General features: G+C 37.5%; 1 protein-coding gene across 2 annotated transcripts; it reads right to left on the bottom strand.

Annotated features, from left to right (window-relative positions):
* Positions 1-35: 35 nt before the first annotated feature.
* Positions 36-22,907, bottom strand: LOC136264067 (uncharacterized). 2 transcript variants are annotated; one of them, XM_066058751.1, is made up of 17 exons: positions 21,907-22,907; positions 19,052-19,173; positions 18,591-18,669; positions 15,649-15,868; positions 11,700-11,859; positions 11,494-11,647; positions 10,986-11,070; positions 7,499-8,952; positions 7,309-7,449; positions 7,059-7,254; positions 6,305-6,379; positions 4,340-4,624; positions 3,931-3,993; positions 3,569-3,880; positions 694-756; positions 368-644; positions 36-314 (listed from the first exon to the last, which is right to left on the bottom strand). In XM_066058751.1, exons 1-17 carry the CDS (start codon positions 22,774-22,776, stop codon positions 302-304), a joined length of 4,569 nt encoding a protein of 1,522 aa, XP_065914823.1. In that variant the 5' UTR covers positions 22,777-22,907; the 3' UTR covers positions 36-301. The 2 variants fall into 2 exon arrangements, with proteins under 2 accessions (XP_065914823.1, XP_065914824.1); XM_066058752.1 differs by lacking the exon at positions 19,052-19,173 and having other exon boundaries at positions 21,907-22,076.
* Positions 22,908-23,690: the final 783 nt, after the last annotated feature.

The raw sequence follows: 23,690 nt of genomic DNA, 5'->3' as shown, positions 1-23,690 counted from the left end.
GATTGCTTTGGATAATATGTCCAGCATGGCTATACCACAGTAGTTGATGCTTACTAAATACTCATGTAACTAAACAAGCTCACATTAATGGTGTATTCTCCTTATACAATCAGAAACTAACTAGTTCTATAATGTAAAAGTGTAAGCTATATACGTATTATGTTGTCATTACATTCCTTAGCTACATACCTAAGACTATACAATAATCTTGTGTTGTCCACACAATAAAAATTATTATTAGCTATTGATTACTGTCACTAAAGTATTTAGTGTGCATGTGTAATTTTCCAAACTGACTTCATTATTGGGAATACCTACACAGATTACAGGTACAATTTGTATACATGGGACATACCAAAGCACTCACATTTTCATAACATCATCTTCGATTTGTATGCCAATAACATGTAACTGTTTAGTTTGTCTCACAGCAGCTAGGAGCACTGTCCATGTCTTTGGGTCACCATGATCAGTACACAGCCATTCTTCTAGTAAGCAGAAGCAGCAATCTAATGGATCATGTTTGCACTTTATTCTGATAGTGTCAACTTCATGAACACTAAAATTTAAGTTGTAGGCTAACTTGTCCCAATGTGCTGCAACCTTATGGTAGACAATATTCAGCAGTTGTTTTACTGTAGGCACTACAACACTACAACTACACATGGTCTGTAGTGAGGGTATTGTACTAACCTTGATCAAGTATCGTACTAACTCTAGATGTGCTGCTGTGATCAGGTGAAGTAGAGTAGTGTGCTAGTGTAGAGCAAAAACATCTATACCTGTATCTGTGGACAAGGGCCTGGAAGGGACAATTTTGGTACATAACAATTTTAAATTACTACCAAAATTGTCCCTACCAGGCTCTTGTCCACAACAAAGACATAAAAATTAGAGATTATGATGGAAGTAGAGAGCTGCCAATTATCCTTTAAATTATTCCTTATACTAGCAGTTCTGTTTATTTACACTTATCATTACCAAAAATATTTGCGAGGAGTACCAAAATTGAATGATGTGCTGTACAACAACAATTTGAGAAACAACTGGTATAATAGAAAAACAAGCACAAAAATTAAGCAAAAGATTGAGATACTCTTACAGAGCAACTACACAAAACAGGGTGACAGCTGTATGACAGTGAATAGTGGCTATAAGTCGCATGCTCTATTAGATTGACTGTACTATTGGGGTAAATAATTGTTATATTCCTTATCTAGGAGTGCTTTCAAAGAACACTTTCCATTACATTAGAATATCAGTGAAGTCACTCTCATATTCAATCTCAAAGAATGCCCTCAGACCCCCTAGGTGGCATGCTTTGCATGCTAGTGCACACTAGTGTTACCTAGCTATATCAGTTATAGAGTCTCACATTCCTAATTTGTCCCAGGCTCCCTAAGTTCTCTTGGTCGTCCTGGAATTTTAATGAAATGGGAGTGAAAAGTGCATGAAACATAGTGGTATGTAGTGTTGTTGTTGTTGTTGTTTTTTTTTTTAACCGGGCGCATGCCCTGTAGCTGGTTACTGTAATTGTTTTGGAAAAAAAACATGTGTGAGAGAGTCCATGTCATTTCGCCCACGTGAGGAAACAGTTTTGTGTAAAAGCAGTCTGCATATGTGAAATGAAGGCTTTGTAAACATTGCATTACACTTTCAAGAAGCTATATAAGCTTTATGCTGGGGCCGCTATTTCAAAATTCGAGCTAAACAGGTTAAAGAACACGTGAACAAGTTTCCTAATGGGCTATATAGGCATAGTACAACCAAAAAAACAGCGTGATAGGCTTTGTAGGATACCAGAAACAATGAATTCCTTTGAAGAGAAAGGGAGCATGTCCTGTACTTATGAGAATGAAAATGAAGGGCAGCCTTGCAGCTTTCTCTAAACAATTCGCATGAGAAAACACAACTATAAAACAGTTGAGAAGATACTTCTGTACATAATTAAATGGTTTGTTGGAGTTACGCTTCCTTAGCAATGTAATTACCTAATTATAATGTAATTCATGAATTACAAATATGCTAAATTACAGTATTTACAAATCTAATTATCTATCTGAATTAATAATAGCCACATCACAAATATATACATGGTTGATTAATTACCTATTTAGTTAGAATGGGATAGTATTAACTGCATGGACACCTGGTTTTTAGAAGTAGCATAACATCAACTTGTTGCTATGGTAAATTGTCAACACAATGCTACTAAAGCTAGTTGGACTGCTACTGAACTACTTAGGGGATTTCAACTGAGAATTCAGAAACTCATCTAGATCTATTACTGTAGTAGGGATCATCACAATAAAAAGTGAGAGGAATCATCACTTGAAATACATATTCAATTCCTACTTTAACCCATATAATTAGCCTGGTGATCATCCCCCTAAGCACTTCTCATTGTGATGATTCCTACTAGCTTGTACATTTCCTAATTTTTCCATTTGCACCATGATTGTTTGTCAACATAATAAATATTCATCATTAGCGTACTTCTATAACACTGTATCAAAGGAAACAGTGGCATCAGATGTGTGAGGTTATAGCTACGGTTGAAACGATTACAGATTTTAGCATTTGAGTAATCTCTAGTGTTAATGATTAGGTACTCACAAATACTAGTTAGTTGTAGTTGTACTCATGTGACATGTTTATACCAGATTTTAAGCATATAGTTTATAATTTTTTCAAGTAACAGCAATGATACACAAGTTGTATTAAAGTACTGATGTTAGTGATCTTGACAAGTAATATTCACTAAATTACACCAACCATTATCTTCATGGTGTCATTAATTTTCATGATGACAAAAACATCATGTGAGCTGGGTCATGTGAAATTTTACTACCTGAGTACCAAAATCCTTAACAAGTGCTCGAGTTTTGCTGCATTTTTTCAGCCCTAGTTATAACTATATGACACAAAATGTGTACCCTATACTAATTACTAAAAGTACAGTAGTTGCTTCCCATAGTTTTCAACTATGTCCTGCCAATTACATAGCCTTACAATCAGATAACAATACATAAAGCTAGCATACAGCCAATCTGCTTACTTCGACTGTTGGAGGTGTGGTGCAAAATTTACGGACAATAATAGATATTGGTGTAAAACAATTACTACTGAAAATCAACAACTGACACTGTTAGCAAAAAAAATGGGACACAAAGATGTGGTAATTTGTGGTATGGCACCTGTCAGGCTGAAGTGACATCTATAACAGTGAAAAATAACACTTGTAGCATTATTGATATAATTATGCTTTTCTGAAGGCATCAGTATGTATAAGTTGGTCAGTAGAAAATTCCACTAATTCCATTCGTAAACCAACCCACGAAGGTATTGTGGACTGGTTTCAATGTTTTTTTCATAGAAAGGTGCAAACTTTATTTTCCCTACTAAGTACTGTATGCTGTATGATAAAATAATTTGTTGTTTTAAATTAGCCATACAGCTATTTTTCATTTGTGATTTATGATAGGTAGTTACAAAGCACAACTAACTCAAGCCAATACAAACTTGAAAATCATTTTATAACATGCCACAAACTGCATGAAGAACATACCAGTCTTAGACCCTCCTTTCTTTCCCAGCAATTGTCTTATTTCAGCTGTAGCACTAACAAGTTCAGGAACCTGATCAAGTACTTCAAACAATTTAGTGTAAGTCTTGGGACCTACTCCTCTACTAGAAGTGATCCAATCCTCAAAGAGAGCAGTACAACACTGTCGGGGATCACCTTTGTGTTTCTTCTCTAATTCCTTCTTAAAAGCAATATTGTATTCTAAGTAAAAGAGTACCATATGCCAGGAAGCTGACACCTTTGGTACAATTATATCATCAATCAGTCTCATATCAGAAATAGACAACTCTTCAGCTAATAGAAGTTACAAATAAGGAGTGAGTACATTGTAAACATCTTATCACCTGAGTTAGAAGGTACTTGTTCACAGTGAGTAGCACTACAAGTTGTTAACTTGGAGTATGATCCTATGAGTGTATACAAAAAGGAAGAGTATCAGAGAACAGTTCATTGTTATATGTGCAGGTAGCACATCGGCAATATGTTAGGCATATCAAAGGCTATTAAGTTTATGAAATAAAAACTACATAAATATATGAACTATGGCTATGAGGTGTGTTCCACTTATATATGATCCGGGTCCAATGTTTACTGTTGATAACAATTTGACACAGGTATTGAACCACAAAGGGTTTAGCCATTCAGGAAAATTAGAGGAGGGTCAACATCAACATCTTTTAGCAATAAATATCTTTTTAATTTGTGCATGTTCTAATTATATAGTATTTATTTTAGATGCAATCAACTATATACCCATTTTAGCTTCCACTGAAGTTTTGATGTATTCAGCTACTTCCAAATTCTGTTCATCAGCAACAGCAGAAATCAACTTGCAGTAACATGCTGAGCTGTCAAGTTGCAACCACTTTTCCAGCATTGAGAAGCACTTGTCTTGTGACCTAACTTGTCCTTTGTTGATCGTATTTAGTTGAAGTTGAGAAATCCCTAAACTAAACCCGATATATAACCAATCTTGGTGAAGATGTGTTTTAAACTTTGACAACATTGGTAGGTCCGGCTTGACATGGCATATGTTAGCTGTAGAAAATAATGAAATAACGTCAACAAACTTATTATACAGTATGGTAGTACTGTTTAATGGCAGGAGCTGATAAGTATCAAAGGCATGAAGGAGTGTGGGGGGTGGAGCAGGCTAAAGAGTGAAGGGGCCAACTTTCATGGTGAAATTTATACAGTGGAATTTGAAACACATACAACAGATGTGGTTGCAATTCTTGGGGGTCTTGCATGGGGCTTGTTCCCAGTAAAAATTTTCACATTTCAGAAGCTCTGAAACCTTATTTTACTAGCCCAGTAGCATGGTTCGGAACGGTACGGCTCGATAAAAAGTGCAATGTGAACACCGTCTGTACCGGGCCCAACCGAACCGAGCCAGCCCACCCAATTGAACCAGGCCAGCACGGTACAGTACGATAATTACGTCTCCAGGCGTACTAAATAATAAAATCATCCAATGAAGAAGGGCTCAGAAACACTGTTCGACGTGAGGTTTAGCACGAAAGAAAGTCTATAGTGACAGTTATGAACTACTTGTCGTTGTGCCAGTTACTGTTTCACTCACTTCGATTCGCGACGCAATTTCTGCAGCTCTACACAGCCGCCTATCTATTGCTGTCTTGTTGAAATGAAAGAATTCCAGCACAAGAGACTTGAAGGGCAAGAGCTGCATCCAATTTTAGTAAGCAAATTAATAAATATTTAATTATGCGCTTATGGAAAACCAGATGACTTAGCAAGCGAGACTGTGTAGTGTGAACAGAGGCAATAATGGGCCATACCGAACTGAGTCGAACTGAACCGTGCTATTGTGCCAATGTGAACGGACTGTTAGACTCTATTATGTTTTAACAAATAAAGTAAGTAGCTATCTGCAGCTTTTAAAGGGTGACTGTTCTATTTTAGAGTGATTGACTGTTTAATTAGAGTAACTGACTGCTCTATTAGAGTATCTTGATCTGCGTTGTCCAATAAAAGTGGGGAAGGGCGCATGGCCCCCTATTTCCACCCCCTATGGTTTCAACCATAGTTGAATTCCTTTAAATATTAAATTTATATAAGCAGTCAACATATTCATATGCTCATTGGTTGTTATATCATCACCTTCAATCTGCTTACGACACCTTTTGGCAGTATTGGATAATGAGTAACCCAAAATACTTCCAACAGAATTTGTCTTAATAAAACCATCTAACTTGTTAACTGCATGGCGAACAACTAGCTGACTAAGCCTTTTAGGCATGTGTAACTCAACTATAATTAGCACCATGGGCTTGATTTTTTTACTTTTCAATGTCACATAGGCCTGAGATCATCCACTGCATGCAGCAACTGCAATGCTTGCATCATGCTTTGTCCTCCTTTGTGTCTATAGGTATTTCTTCTCCCCTAGCACAAAGGCATTGATTCTTGGGTAGTGAGTCAATGTTTTCTTGTGCTGGAGGATTTGAAAGTAATTTTTGCATTCCATTTTGTGGCTTACAAGTATTTAATAGTCCCCTGCAGCACAGTTAATCCCTACTGTAACCACGGTTATATGTACAATTACTATGACCAGCTATACATGGCTATATAGTACAGTTACAGCTATAGATGATCTCTATTGTTTCACTACTACTTACATTTAATGCAATTATAAGATAATTGTGGATCTATTCTCAATAATTGTATTATTCAATGATGGCTAGCTACAATCCTTACAGAAATGTGCCACATCACTGCTACCAAATGTTTGCTGTATGCTTCTTGGCAAGTTGATAGTAGAAGTAGATTTTCCTATAAGAAATAAAATGCTAATGTTTGATATGGTGCAGTAAATATCGATACATACACACATTCCCCAGACAATCTATCCATGAACTAAATCCTAGAAACATACGTGGTAAACACAATAATATTCATGTTGAATAAGCTGTGCATAATTATATGTTTCTCTAAGTTGTTATACGCAGACATTGTTTATAATCCCAATTAAGGGTAGCCATGGCCACTACATGAAAAATGCAAACCATATATTCAGCACACTACCATATATGTACAAGTTTTTGAGGTACTAAATTTTATGGATCAGGATTTTTGTGGTTTTATTTTAGTGGATTAGTTGTTTTTCACTCAATTTACCTATTATATATACACTGCAAGGTAGCATACTTAATGATCGTTAATTTTCAAAGATGAAATTTTTGTGGGGAGAAAAGCAACCATGAAATCCACAAAAATTATGTCCCACAAAAAATTGAACGCATATGATATTTAAGTACATTTGTAGCATAAGACATGAGTAAAGAAGTAAATTATTTGAAAGATAAACATGGTAATACATTCATCAGTTACTCTTGAGCTACATAACTAACATTGGTAGCAATCATACTGGAATGTTTGTACAACTAGAGTGTATATATATTACCAATAAGACTTAATAAACCTGTACCAAATTTATTCAATAGTCAATTACCATTTATGGGATCAGCATCATAATCTACCGGAAACAACACATTAACTTCCTTCAAAATGATAGTTGAATGTAGCTTTACAGTAGGGTCATCTCTGCTGTAGCTGACAACAAATCGTGGAGGAAAGCAACACATCTCCTCCAGTGTTTCTAGTGTAGGTTGGTCATACTTATGAAAGTTGAAATCTTCATGACGTATCTGTGACATGCAAGAAGTTAAACACGTTCATACTGGGTGTTACTTAAAATTGACCTTTTCTCTTTGAATTGTGACTATCCAGCCTGCTATTTCTGGAGGGTCAACATTAACAGTCAAACTTTGGTTACAACTAGTTGAAAAGTTAACTGCTTGCACTAGTTCTGCCTTTTTTTCACTGTACTGCTTTTTAACCTCCTATATGAATGTATGATGTGGCAACACATATACAAACATTAATATATACCTCAATACATTCTCTGTTAACATGACACATGCATATCTCAGCTTTCAAAATTCCTTTGTGGTTGTACATATAAAATGATGCTAACACCTCATCTGGAACTCTCATGTCATTCTTTCCCAAACAGTATGAGCAAAAATGATTGGTAGAAATAACACAGTATCCGATTGCACAATCAAAAGAGACACCATCAGTCACTTCTTTCATCGACAGTTTTCCATCACTGGTATATGTGATACCGCTTTGTATGCAAGCTTCCAAAGCACGCACTTCATGAACCTTATTTGTACTTTCAAAACTTGCATGGTGACTGAACAGAAGATACACTGGAATTTTAAAAGTGTAATTAGCACTAATCCAAAAGAAGCTACTGATGGGGAAAACTCCATCCGGAAGTTGGTAAGGACCAAAACGACTTGCAGTTGCCTGTATTTCAACACAGTCTCCTAGTGCAACAGCTCCAGGAGGAACAACAAAGGCAAAATTGTGAGCTTGGTTGTAAAATGTACCTCCACTATGATCGACATAATAAGACATCATATCTTTACTGGTAAAAGGGCATGTCTCTGTGACTTCAATGAAATCACTATGGATGTTTGATACTGTTTCCCCAGGGCTGTTCACTAAAAACAAACTACCGTCCAGTAAGAGATAATGGGACAAATAAAGATTTTGTATTGCAAAATGGTTGCATTTTTCATGGCTTTGTGGAGGTTTCAAGTGCTCCACTGTGAATCTTGGTCTGATATTTCTGCCACACACATTTAAGCTGGACAGTGTTTGATTAGTGGATAAAATTACATCCACCAACAATTCACATTCTGAAGAAAAACAAGTAGTATTATCTTCCAAGTTTAAAATTTGAAGATTTGGAAGATCTCTTAATTCTTGAGCAATCCTAACAACACCACTAAACATTAGTGAATTATGGGATATGTTCAGTTCTTGTAGTGTGCAGCATTTACCCAAGGCAGTGGCCAAACTTTCTATGTTATTGACTAAGTTGCAATTGTTACTGATATCCAGTATTTTTATAGTACCACTCATTGACAATGTGTTTACAATTTTAAGCAGTCCAATGGAGGACAATTTATTGCAAGAAAGATTCAGCTCTTCAATAAAACGATTGTTACCAATTGCAGCTGTAATAAAATCTGCAGCCTCTTCACTGACATCATTATCATTCATTCTGAAGATGTGTAAACAAGTAATAGTCTTCAAAGCTTCACTGATTTTAACTAATCTAGCTGCATGCAAATTATTATGCGAAATATCAAACTCCTCCAGTGAAACGCTCTTTTGTACAATCATTGTGATCAAGTCAGTCCCCTCATCAGTGATATGGTGATTACTGACATCAAGTTTCTTTAACAACCCTAATTTTTTGAACAGAAGGTAAGGGATGTTGGTTTCTTTCTTCTTGCTAGTAAGAGTTACTTCACGACACACGTTCTCCACTGTATGGAAATAAAAAGATTTATAAAATATCTTTACTAGTGTATGTAATACAGGGGCTCTACCCATACTGGTCAGCAGTGGCTAAAGTGGACAACACAATTTCCACAAGTACAATTGTCAGTATTGAGCTTTAAAATACTTCAAAAAGATCCTTTAGGTCACCCACTAGAGCAATACAACTGCATGATATTCTGTTGCAAACAAATAATCAGGTAACACTTCTATTCTATTCATCATACAGTACGATAGTACTGTATAGTAGGGATCTCAAAGGTGTGGGGGTGATCCATGATATAATATAACCCAAAAACCTGCCACGACTTTTCCTCACAACGACATGACAGTATTGGTTGGGTAAAACCAAGCCCAAAATGTCTTCAGATCAACCCGAAACGTTTCCGTCAAGTTGCTACAGAATTTTTTTTTTTAATTTATGCAACGGAATTTTCTACTGCCTGCCTGCCTGCCTGCCTGACACCTTCAGCCAAGCGTAGTGGAAACTGGCTACAGCTACAGGCCTAATTCTTTCGCAGAAACGTTTCTAGTTCGTTTAAGAAAAAACCTTTGGTACAATGCTTGCGCTATTGTTTCACCTTTTATCCTTCTTTACCATGGCAAGGTTCTACCACTGAGTGTTAATAGACTACAGTATGGCTTCCATCTACCAGTGTATATTGCATCAAACTATTCGAATACACGTGGTCGCCGGTTGCACCAAACTATTTGAATACACGCATACATGACTCACTGTTGATATCGATCAGAGAGAGCAACTCATGGCAAACTATATAGCACTGTGCAAGTCAATAAAACTAATATAGTTTATTTAGTAACAATGTTAAACCGAGTCAGGTCATCCAGGTCCTGCTTTACAGATTATTCGGGTCTGACCCCACGTGCTAAATTAAATACATGTCATAGCGTATCCCTGCTTCTTTCGTGAGCCATGCCACTTTACGTAAATTACTGTTTGTAGACATGATACCCACGCCCATTCATCAGTCTGTAGGTATGTACGAATCCACGCCCACTTATGTAAATTACTGTCTGTATATAGACATATGGTAGCCATGCCCATTCATCAGTCCGTAGGTATGCACGAATCCAAGTCCATTATTGTCTGCAGGCTTATGCAGAGCCACGCCCACTGATCACTTGTTATTGTATGAGTTATATAATCTAGTATAATAGTGCTGTGATTAACTCTTTTAAAATATTGTGACTGGTTTTGTGAAAAGCAGGCTATTTACTGGTCATGAGCTTGCAAAAGAACTTCACAAACAGATACAAGAAAAAATTAGGAATTTTAAATTAGAATAGGGACAGTGTATAGTGCTGCAATAAAAAGTACTGAAACAAGCTGGATCGGAGTATAGTACGTAATTTCCAAATACTGTAAAACAATAAGAAGTGAATATCCCTACTGTGCTACGTACTACTCCGATCCAGCTTGTTTCAGTACTTTTTATTGCAGCATTATACACTGTCCCTACTCTAATTTAAAATTCCTATTTTTTTTATACTTGTATGGTTAACGCCTACATGGATTACAATGCAATTTTTTCAACAACAAAAAACATGCTTTTGCACACATTATACTTGGCATATCATGTTTATTGCACAAACTCTTTCACAATTATTACTTTCAAACTAATTCATGCCCAGCTGTTACTAATAGCTTGCAAGTTTTGTGGTTTTTCAAAAAGATTGTGGCTAAAGTGTAATTTCAGAGGTACAAAGCATCCACCTTTTAAATCAGGTCGGTGAAACTGCCATAGAGCAAAGCTTAAATATGTACCTGTCTAGATGTTTAATAGGTTTAGATCTATACAACAACACACAGACTGCTTTTGACAAAACTCTTCACTCATGCACACAGACATACAAACACAGCCATAGCTATATACACATTTCACAAAGATGGACTGAAGGCAACACAATTACAATTATCACAGTTATGAGTTGCTATAACATACGTATGTAATTCAAACTTTAGTACAAATGGACTATCCTATGCCTATGCTAGACATACCATTTTCCAATGGATTAATTGCTCTGATTACATCAGTCATCTGTGAGCACATCTCTACTCCAGCAGGTCTGTTGTCAGGATCATCCTTCAAACAAGTTAGTACCATATGCCATGTAACTTTACTTAGCTTGTTATATATACATTAATCTATCACCCACAGTAAATTACATAAGTATGTAACAGCACCCAATATTGAATGTCCTAGCATTGCAGGTACTTTTTTCTTATCCTTAAAAATATTTGATTGCATACTAAACTTCATTTAGCGATGTTTCAATATTGTCATCACTCATGCACACTCACACAGTGATGGCTAATAAACAGACAGTAACTTAACTGGTATGAAATTTAGTTGCGTAGACACTGGGAAGTTACGATACAATGATTAAATGCCATATCTACCAGTGATGTTTTGTGTGCCAAAGTCGGGTTTTATTAATTTCAGTCACAAACGACAATTACAGAGAACATAAACACAGATTAACACAAGATAGACTAACAGACATACATCATGATTGACCAGCTTATTTGATCTATCTCCATCACTGGCAACATTAGGATTGGTTGTAGTCAGTTCATCGGGTTTATCCATGAGCAAAGAAGTCTTAATAAAAGTGAACTGTTTAATGGCATTTAAGAGACGTCTTCTAGGGCCGAAAATCCTAATAAGGTAAACTATATAGCAACACTTCATAGACAATAGCTAACAATCACCTCACTCCCACTTCCTTCAAATCTTTTTCATCAAGAGTCAGTAACATAGGCAGGTCTATTTCTTCTTGCTCAAATAATGGCAATAGCTTCTCCAACCCACAGGAACTCAGAAATTCACCCAATGATGGCTGTTCTGATTGGTTATGGTGCTGCTGCATGGCTAGATGGGAGGCAAGTACGAGACACAATGGTGGTAAATATGCACAACACACACTTGGAGATATGATACACTGTGAGTGAATGGAATAGGTATGACACATACACACCACACTTATGCTACGCTACACATGCAAGCACACTACAATACACGTACGCTTGTACACACACACACACACACACACACACACACACACACACACACACACATACACACACACACACACACACACACACACACACACACACACACACACATACTTGGAAAGGCAATTTGAGTCACACTATGTATGATACAAATGCTTTTCCAGTGCTTAAGCATACCTCTATATGAGAGTATTACAAACTAGAATATCTGCAGGTGTAGGCAATCTCTAATCAAACTTATTAAAATTCCTAATTTTTCTTTCTACATATTTGTTTACTTTTGTAACATACTTATGAAAGCGCATACCATTGTACCCAACTGAAAAGGTAAAGAGGTCATTATGCTACACTGTAAGTTATGTTCAGTCTGTTACACAACATTGCAAATGAAGAATATTACGAGAAGTGGCTCTGCAATCAATCCAGTCATTATGGAAAATATGATTACAAAAATGTAGGGAAGCCATCACGTGCTAGCTACTGTATAATCAGCACCTTGTGAGAAGAAATGGGACACAAAGGCACAAAGGAGGACAAAGGTAAGTCCATGATGCATACATTGTGCGTATTTCGATATACCAAAAGGCATCTGTCAGGCTGAAGCAATGTCTAATGGTGAAAAACTCAAGTTTGTAGCTTTCACCATTATAAAGTTAATAGGTAGTTAGTCAGTCAGTAGAAAATTTGCTAAATAACATTTTAAAAATTCCATAGCAAGCACTTATGGTGACACTTAGGTATTGTGAGGTAGCTTTATTCTGCTCAATAGTTATTGTTAGAAAGTGCAAATCTCCAATATACTGTGCTACCATACTATCTGATAGCTCTAATTGGCTATAATCACAGCATTTGCTGCACTGTCATTACAAGCTTCATTAGACTTGTTGAACTTTGGTCAGGCAAGCAGTAGTAAACAAGTACGATATCATGAGTAGAACTAACACACAAACTAATGAACTGATATGAAAAGTAGCATTGATAATCAGGTTAATAGTGTCTAACAACAAATCCAGTGCCATTGGGCCAAGTGTGAAGGAAGAGTTCACTCTGAAAGGTTAAACTTATACCACGCATTACTCACATCCCTGTTTGTTGTCAAGGGTAGAGAACAAATGTTTCATAGGTTTCTTTTTGTATGTTTGTGATGATAGCTTGCTTGTTTCAAATCCTGAAGCCATGTGGAACCATGCTGAACCACCTTAGCCATCAGTGTTGTAAATGCTTTTAAAAGATATACTTTGGTGTGTTATGAGCTCGTCTTTCAGTTTCTGTATTTAATTATGCACCCATAATCACAGCCTATGGCATGCTTGTACCATTACACTTATGTTCAGCCTCAGTGACATCAAGAGTTCATAATACAAGCAAGTTATGAACTCTTGGTAACATGTCATTGTAGATTGAAATTCACATGGCCTAATATTAGTGATGTACGATACATTGGAATATCGCAATACCCTGGCTGTAGCGTGACACCAATTACGGATATCTCAATATTTTGATTGTGCAATCACAGAAATGTGAAGGCCTGGTTAACAGGGTAGCTTAATTGCTTATTAGTTTGCTAGACTCTTATATCACAGTGCAGTGGAGTAATAGCTGGTAATATACCATGAAAATTCATCAGCTGCCCACACATTTAATTAATTTTAATATGAAGTTCTCTATTTTTGCACTATAACAGTGTAGCTAAGTTGCTTACAGCTATTTTATAAAGCTTGTTATATAACAGTGCAATGCGATATAGCTGGTACTTGGCTATGAAAATTTAGTAGCAGCCCATGCATCTAATTACACTTTTAGAAAGATGTACAATATCATGTATTGTATTATATCAGTGACTACACAGCTATTCAATATAGATACAATCTTTCAGACGTATCTCACAACACTTAAATGCACTTATGAAGCATTTCCCACACTTGCATGTCAGCTACCCAAGTGAAACATTTTAGTTGTAACACAGGTACTTGTGATTAGTCTGATATATAAACAAGCATGAGGACCACAAGTGTGTATATATCAGGCAAATTACAAGTGCCCATATTACAACTATTACATATCATGAACCACGATAGTGGGTTCATAATAGGGATCGCCCATGTTTTTTGCAAAAACTCTAATAGAACGCACGCCTAAAAACCACCTTGGAAAGCATCCTCCTACTCAAAACAACACTCTGGTGGTTATTTGCAATGAGTATTGCTCCACTAGTAAGTATCAAGTGAAAAGGAAACAGTATGTGCATTTGGGACACAACTAAAATTCGCCGTTTTGTTCATCTTCATATTATGGACTTTATCCGCAATGACATCAAAGCACAAAATGGCGGCCAATAGTGTGGGCACTTTTGTACAGAGGGTATTAGGAGAGATGGCGGTTCGCTATGTTAATGTTTACATACTGCAACAAGGGGCAAGGTGAGGCATACATACTTAATAATGCGCGTGGTTTTGCATAGATAGCAAAACTTAAATCTGGTTTCGTCTGGTGGGACTATTTCACATCGCCACATCACGCTAACTAGCCTTTTACCTTTATTATCCAATAGTTCCGTGTCATAAAATCTGCAAACAAAGTTCATTTTAGTGATTATGTACGAAGTGCCCACACTAAACACGGCCATTTTGTCAATTATGACATCATTGCGGATAAAGTCCATTATTATTTTCATAATATAATTTTGTTTCACTCATGTACAAGTTATCCACTTTTTCGTGCTAAAAACTATATAGCCACACTTACTGAGTCCTTCCTCTTGTCCATGACCTATTTTTGATTTCGTTTTCGGATGGAAACAGCCTAAACTGGGCCATTTCTTCTTGCCAAATGCAATTACGTATAAGAAGCCATACAAGATCGCACACAGTTAGGTTTTTTGGTTGTGGCTAATAGAATCTGTCCTTATTAAACTCAGTATAGGCCAGGAAGCTTAGTCTGTGCTGAAGAATTTGGTTTTTTTCGCTCCATAATTATTGTACGTGGGTGGGTTATCCAGATTAAAGATTAAATACTCTAATAGAGCAGTCGCATAAATACTCTAATAATGTAGTCAAGCATATAACAACAATCCTTGCACTGAATTTGACAGCTATTAAAGGCACCAGTAATGTAAATTGTAGCTCATATTAGGAGACTCTCAGTCTGTATGCACACTGCAATTTGATCAGTTTCATGTGTGTACTGAAATGTTGACAGCATTACTATGCACAATGCAAAATTACACTATTCACAACAGTCTTCATTATCAATCAAAGAATCCATAATCCATCACTGGATTAATAAAAAGTACATAAACTAGATGAATAAAAAATTGAAAATTTTAAGAGGGAGAATAGGGATCGCTGAAAAAAGCCATGAAGGAATTGCTAGGATGATAATGTAAACCACAAATCCTTCATTTCAAAATGACAGAGCATGTAACTAAAGATTTATGACAGAGAGTCAAAATAGGGATTTGTGGTTTACATTACCATCCCAGCAATCCCTTCTTGTTTCATGGATTTTTTCAGCAATCCCTATTCTCCCTCTTAAAATTTTCAATTTTTTATTCATCTAGTAATGTATATACATCGTAACACTTTAGGTTTGGATACATAATATCCATTAAGCAAAATAATTTGGTGGTGAGAAGCTAGTCACTTACCAGTGTTCTCAGTGTTCTTGTAGTTATCCACTGAAAGGGAGTTCCTTGCTCTAGCAAAAATTACCCCATCACTAGAATCACTACTACTGCTACTACTCTCAAAGTCATAGACACCAAAACTCCCATCCCTCAACATTTTACCAGCCACCGCGTGTCTGTTTCTTAATGCTATATCGTGTGCTGTCATCCCTTGAGAAGTCCTGTGGAAAACATCTGCTCCCTACCATGACAACAAAACCAGTTAATTTATACTCATTGAAAACAAAGCAGCATCAAACCAGCCAACAGTTTTGTGTGTCTGCAAGTTGTGCATGTGTGAGCCCATGTTTTCAACCACCTTGTGCCAGCCATGGTAACAGTCTACATGTTTGTGGTGTGGCTAATATTAACACTCCCATCTCTGAATGTGCTGAGAATACCAGGCAAGGTTGCTTAAGAGACAGAGCTAGTGAAGCAGAAAAACACCCAGCCCAGATCATTGGATCCTACTATTGTCCAGGGCCTTTCTACTAGAGTTGTGCTGATACCTCTTTTAGCCTTCAATATATTTAGTGACCATACAAGCCAAATTACAAACCGATACTGATTGTCCAGTACACCCTCTACAGATCTTGTGTAGGTACACAATGAAGACACTTACCAAATTGTTTGCAATGAACATTGCAAACTGCTGTACATATTGTCAACTCTTGTACATAGTAAGTAATACAGTACTACTGTTTAGTACGGATCACCCAAATAATGAATACTGAAAAGCACTCTAAAAATACCTTAAACAGCAAAAGGCATCTTAACGGAATGTATTTTTTAAACCAGGCGCACGCCCACAGCAAAGGCCGGCTGTGGGCGCATGCCTGGTTTACTGAAGTTGTTTTCGTAAAAGTGTATGTGTGTACCTACCTATCTATGTTTGTCCATACACACCCACATGAGCAAATATGTTAAATGGTTAAAAGCAGCCAGGTTGTAAGAATTGAAAGCTAAATTAAGTCTGTATTAAACTACCACACACATATACTTTGCTCTGCAGTGGTTTCTTCTCGATGGTCTGAAATACAATTATAGCAACTCTCCATAAACAGTCTTCCTTTTCAGTTTTATAGATGTTTAACAACTTCAAAACAACCCTCTTAGGCTACCAGAAATAGTGTATCCTTCAAGTTGAAAGGGGGCGTTACCCGTACATACGCAAACGAAAATGAAGGGCAGCCTCAAGGCTTTCTCTAAACAATTTGTGTGAGAAAACACGATAGACACACTATAAAATGAAAAGATACTTCTGTGTGTAATTTGCTGTTTAAAGTGGTTTGTTATAGTTACGCTTCGTTAGCAGCACATAGCAATGCAATTACAGAATTACAAAATAATTCATGAATTACGAAATATGCTAAATTACAGCGTTTACAAATCCAATTATCTAGCTGAATTAATAATAGCAATAGCATGAAAATATACATGGTTGATTAATTGCCTATTTAGTTAGAATGGGAATTGCATGGCCACCAGGTTTTTAAAAGTAGGATAACATCAACCTGTTTTGTAAAAAAAAAAATGCCAAAAACCAATTTTTTGGTTTTCTTGCCTCCCTGCCTGAGCAGTCACGAGGCTAGAGGCTAAACAACGTATCATTTACAGCCACTATTATTGCCACAATACTTAACTCATGTGTGCATGGCATGTGCCTTTAGGTTTCTGACTAGTGTCTGCCCTCGGGTGATAATTTCCCAAACCTTCTACAATACAGTACTTGTGCATTACACATTTAATTAAAATGTTTTGAAAATTGTCCAATCATACCGTCATAGTGCTTGGTGTTTTGCCAGCCTATTATGCTCAATTTTCACATGCCTAGTGGAATAAGCTAATGCAGCTATTACAAAACTTAATGAAGAACAATACAAGAAATGCCTCCGTAATTGGTCTAGTCACAATGCAAAAAAAGTACTGAAGCCATGCTGTGAGTTACCACCAATCAATACCTATGAGCTAGTGGAGAAAGAAATGGGACACAAAGGAGGACAAAGGTAGGTCCCACATCAAACAGTGAAGCAATTAAATCCTTATCCACAGGCGAGTTATGCTCAGCTGGAGGCATCAGTCAAATAAAATTTCATAGAAACTTGTTGGAAGGGTATGGGGTCACTCTGTAAACATTTACGGACTCATAGCCAATACTGCCAAGCTGTTATAAAGGAAAGGCGAGGCTCATTTTCAGGTGATATTCTTGGGCAAGAAAGTCCTAACCTCCATGATCACTACTATGCAGTACTACCATACTGTATGATGACTCTGAAGAAATACACTAATAGAGCAAATCATTAACTGCTCTATTAGAGTATAACATCCATAGTTCAAGCAGGCCACTCCAAATAGCTACCACCAAAGTTGGGTGGGAACTTGCCTACCTAATTCCTCCATCCCTGGTTTGTCATAATTAACACAGTGACACAGTCCACTACAGTAAGGTGCGGTAAACATTAGTATACCTCCAATGTACGTACAAATATTGTATAGCAGGTTAGTTGTGAAGCAGAAGAGGCAATTCGGGGGGTTTAAATTTTGAAGAGTGCGAACTGTAAAGTCCAGGTGGATTTCAAAATTAATGGAAATCCGTGTCACAAATTATGAAGATATGTGCAGTGGGAATACGTGCCACCAGTTCAACCATATAGCTAATTCCCAACAATGACCATTATTCTGGATCAGCTGTTTACTGGCTATTGGCGCAGCGAACTAATGACACAGTTAAACCATTACTACCATTAATACTGAGCTAAAATGTGAAGAATATATGCTACGTGATCAAATGGATCACATGGAAGACAAGTTACTTTATTTGTGGCAATTTTCAAAAGGAAGGGTCTCTTCAAAACATCCAAAAATAAGATACCTTAAAATTACCAGCTATACAGCACCATCTATACACTAATAGTAATACTCACATAAGCCAATAAAAATTTAATAATAATCTCATTTCCATCCATTGCAGCTTGTATGAGAGGGGTCACTTCATCATTGTCACTATGGGGAGAGTGGAAGGAAGAACACATCACAAAATAATTACTGCTAACTACAGTATACGTACGTAGTTACTCAAATGCAGAGGAGGGCAGAAACATAATTTTAATGCTTCTTATATACCTTAATTGCACAATGAGCATTACCAGTTACACTGCTAAGCTAGCAAATGGCAGAGTCATTAGATTAGGTAATATGGCAATGCATAAGAAACCAAAATTAGTTTTCTAATCAAAATCAGTGAAACACTAACCCTTACGTTGTTTATTAATATTATCAAGTATATGTATACTCTTTAAAAATGCATATGCCACCCCTTGACACATCATCCACAGAAAATAAGATTTTATTCTAAAAGCACTTAACCTCTGACACAAACACTGACCCTATTTCACAATCTGCACCATGGTCGAGTAATAGACGGACAACACAAAGTTCGCCATGTCTTGTAGCATGCAACAATGCCGTACACCCATCTCCATCTCTTGCATCAATATCGGCACCATGCTATAAACCAGGTATAGGCAATAACACACACATTTGGAGCACAGGTAGTTATCATAGGGTATCGTGAACAGTTCATAATAGAGATCGCCTATGTTTTTGGCCAAAATCCTAATAGAACACACACCTAAACACCACCTTAGGAAGCTCTCCCAACCACAAATGAATCCTTAGAAGTTAATTTGGAGAAGTTTAGGTCCACTGGAAAATATGAAGTCAAAAGGAATAAATAAAAGTACATGTTTGAAATATGCCATTTTGTTCATCTTATTATTATTTTTCCACAGGGCTAGAGCAAAATGTGAGTACTTTTTGGGGATAAAAACTACATAACTTTCCTTCCTATGTCTTTCTTCACGTCCACGACATATTTTTAAATGCATATTACAATGGGATCTTCTGACTTAGTTTCTGCAAGGGTACCAAAGTGTTAATTGTGTTAATCCAATCTATTTATATTAACAAGTTCATTTGGAAACCTTATATCATCAACTATATTTAACCACAGTCATACCAGAGCAACAATGTTGTTGTGTACCACTGCACACTTGATTTATTGTGATCACATATACATGTAGCTGCACAAATCAGAAGCCATACTATTGCCGACCACAGCATGCTATACACTGCCTATAGTTGGATATGTCAAAGTACAAAGTATATTTCAATAGACATTGCTAACTCTGATCAAGATACACGGTAGTGTGACGTGCGGCCCAAGAAGCCAGCGTGCAACACCCGCGAGTATATTGACAGGAAGAACGAAAATGCAATTTTTGCACCTCCGTAGCTGCCTTGATGAAACAAGACGATTTTTGCTGTGGACACACCCACCAACTTCAGTACTCCACATACCAAATTTGAGCGAAATCGCTTCAAGCGTTCCTGAGATATGTGACTTCAAAAATTGGCTTAGTTTCTTCGTTTTTTCTTCTAATTTTTCTTCTTTTCGCACACTTACAAAACTGCTATAAAACGCGAACGCCATATCCGATTGCCTTGAAAGTTGGCACACAGAAGGGGGGTATAAAGGCACATCTTGGTACCAACTTTGGCTGGAATATGATAAACCGGCAAAGAGTTATTAGCGATTATTCACGAAAAATAACACCAATATGTTGTCATGCCTATACAGGGTAAACCGCTTAAGGAAAGAAGCTGAAAATCGGTGGGTGAATAGGTTAACTATTGAACCTAAAACCTTTTGTGGTTTGAAAGAAATCGAGCTAAAAACCAGGAAGATACAACAAAAAAACCAACAGTGTGTAACAATTATGCAATCGAGATTAGCTAATAAAAAACGACTACTTGCCACGCCTACCAGAAAAACCACTTGGGGTACCGTAGGCGGGGAAAGTTACGTGTGGGAAAAGTTTCGCGAATTGTACTCTACCTTGTATACCGGCGTAAAAGTTTCGCGATGCTGATTTTGTATACTGATTTATTACTGTACAAATACAGGCATGTAGAAGATAACCGGAAAAGTTTCACGATAGCTACTGCAATCGCGAAATTCGCGAAACTTTCCCCACGCGTAACTTTCCCCGCCTACGGTAATGCTTTGAAAATTGCTGTACAGATGGAGTAATCATCTTAGAAAGGCTCTTCAATGGTGAAGAAGAATCAGACTTAAAGCCACGGAGTTATAACACCAGGTTGGTGTAGCAAGTGCGACATCGAGATATTCTAATAGAGCAGTCATCCTAATAGAGCAGTCACCCTGAAGAGAAATCAAGAGATCAGCTAGAAACAAATCACCCTGTAGAGAGTTCAGCTACAAACAATTCACCCTGTATAGAGATCAGCTAGAAGAAGTTACCTTGTAGAGACCATCACATGATCTAAATTCACCCTGTAGAGAATTCACCCTGTGGCGAATTTAGATCACGTAAAAATTTTAATAACGACAATTCAGGTGAATTTAGATCACGTGGTGGTTTCTTTGTAGCTGAACTCTCTACAAGGTAACTTCTTCTAGCTGATGTCTCTACAGGGTCACTAGTTTGTAGCTGAACTCCCTACATGGTGGTTCCTTTGCGACTTCTTCTAACTTATTTTTCTACAGGGTGATTTGTTTGTAGCTGAACTCTCTACAAGGTACCAAAATTCACCTGAATTGTCGTTATTAAAAGTTTTACCATTAACCTACCATCACAGCCATTTCTTGGCCGCCACCTTGGATTTCACATCTTTTTTCACCATACCCTTTTGGAGGGCTGCACTCTTTTTTTACAGCTTGGCTGTTTTGGATTAAATAATATTAGCTGACTACTTAACAGCTACTATACATGATGACTAACTTGATGTATGTTTAGTATTAGCAACTCTTATTATCATGTTAGCTATCCATAAATGGATTTATAAAAAGTAAACAAACTAGTGTAAAAATAACATAAAAATTTAAGACATGGGAATAGAGATCGCTGAAAAAAGTAAAGAAACAAGAGTCAAACAAGCCAGCATGTTAAACACACAGAGATCTCTATTTGGACTCAAATAAACATTAATATAAAAGCATTCTCAGTACTTATCTACCCCTGATTTATGAAGAAACTACTGTTTTTTCCTTAGTTTCTACCATATCCATTGGGTCCAAATAGAGATCTCTGTGTGTTTAACATGCTGGCTCGTTTGACTCTTGTTTCTTTACTTTTTCAGCGATCTCTATTCCTATATTTTAATTTTTTAAATTATTTTTACACTAGTATACCTATAATTGGACTGACATTGACTCACTTGTAACAAGCCATAACAAATGTACCCATTGTTTGCACCAGATCTAGCTGACACCATTAAAGGACTTAACTTCTTTGCCGATACACAATTGGGATTTGCACCGCCATCTAGTAACAGTATGGTAGAATCGCGGCCTGCACAGGCAGCATACATTAACGGTGTCCAGCCACTATTGTTCTGTTTATTAAGATCCTCTTTATTCAATACCGCTTGGTTGACTATTCCATTTTGCCCTATGAAACATGCAGTGTGCAGGTCCATAGGTATGGTAGAGTATGGGTTATTGTCTGGTGAGATTAGTCTGCTTTGGTCTGCAGTGGGGTGGTCTAAAGTGGTCTCAAACTGAGGTGCTGCCTTGATTTGCGATACTGAAGTAACTAAAGTCTGTAACACCTGTTCCAAATCCAAAGTGGATTGGGTATACACTGACAGCCCCTGATCCACAAACGCTGGTGACAACGACAATGATGCTTCTGACACAGCTCTAGTAGATGCAGGGAGGCTGATGTATCCACTGTCGAATGCAGGCCCTGGCTGACACTGGCTTTCATCGATGGGGCTTGGATGGTTGCGACGACGGTTGTAAAGCTGGAGTCGCTGTGATTGGCTCTTACTAGCAGTTGTATCCGTGACCTCGAGTTCGGTGACGGCAACCTTCACTAATTTTCGCGCAGATTTCTGTCCTCGTTTCTGCCTGCCTTTCTTTTCGATGTACTTTCTGCTGTAAATTCCCCTCTTCTCTTTGCTCAGCTTCTCTAGAGCAGACTCGATGCTAGCTGAGAAACTAGTGTCGTTAAATTTAACAAGTTGGAGTTGTGGTTGGTTCTGTCCTTCGAGCTTTCCGTCAAGCTTTCCGTCTTCGGAAATCATCTTGCGGCCCGTCTCAGTCTTGCTTTAAATTACGTACTAAAGTCATTAGAGTTACTTCAAACACTTCAACTCACAACATAAGACTATGCGCGACGAGATGCGCGACACTCACACACTCGCTCACACATTAATTTTGGTAGTTACACATGATGTGGTTAGTTACCGTGTTTTTCAGGTTTCTTGCGAAAATCAAAGCATAAACGTGATCAAACACGTGATCTGTAATTCAAATATCTCGAACTTGCAAGGCATTTAAAGTGAATATTCGCACCTTTTGCCGATCATTGTACATGTTCAAGTATTGCTAGTATGCTGCAAATTATGTAAGCCTTGCTAGTTCGAAGCACGGATCACGTGTTTGATCACGTTAATGCTTTGATTTTCGCCAGAAACCTGAAAAACACGGTATCTGTTAATTATGGTCTCACACGCATTGCTCACGTGATCTATACCAATGCATTTATAGAAACAAATAGCCTTACAGTGGGTGCGTCAGTTCTTCTGTCTTAATTATAGAACAACAGCTGATCTCACTGATTTTAGTCACAGCATAGATAATATGGTCACAGGTTATGCACCTATCAATGTATTGCCCCACTACCCCTCCCCCTCGGGGGGCATATATGGGGCTATGGTGGGGATTTGACACAGCCGAATGTCAAATGCCCCATAGTAGGGCAAACCTATCGTATCAAATCCCCACCGTTGGCCCCAGTTGCAACGCGGGATTTGACATAGCGAAGGAAGTTACAACAAAAAATATTTGGGTGCTTACTGAACGATCGTCAAATGCCCCATAGTGGGGCAGCAGTTTCGTGTCAATCCCCCCTGTAAAGCCCCACTTACGCCCGAGGGGGGGTGGGTGGTGGGGCAATACATTGATAGGTGCATTACATGCAGGTTGAGGCCCTAAA

Source organism: Dysidea avara, chromosome 8, assembly GCF_963678975.1.
Source record: "Dysidea avara chromosome 8, odDysAvar1.4, whole genome shotgun sequence".
NCBI classification, from domain to species: domain Eukaryota; kingdom Metazoa; phylum Porifera; class Demospongiae; order Dictyoceratida; family Dysideidae; genus Dysidea; species Dysidea avara.
Note: the sequence above shows the minus strand (reverse complement) of the source record. Positions and strands in the feature narration are given on the sequence as shown.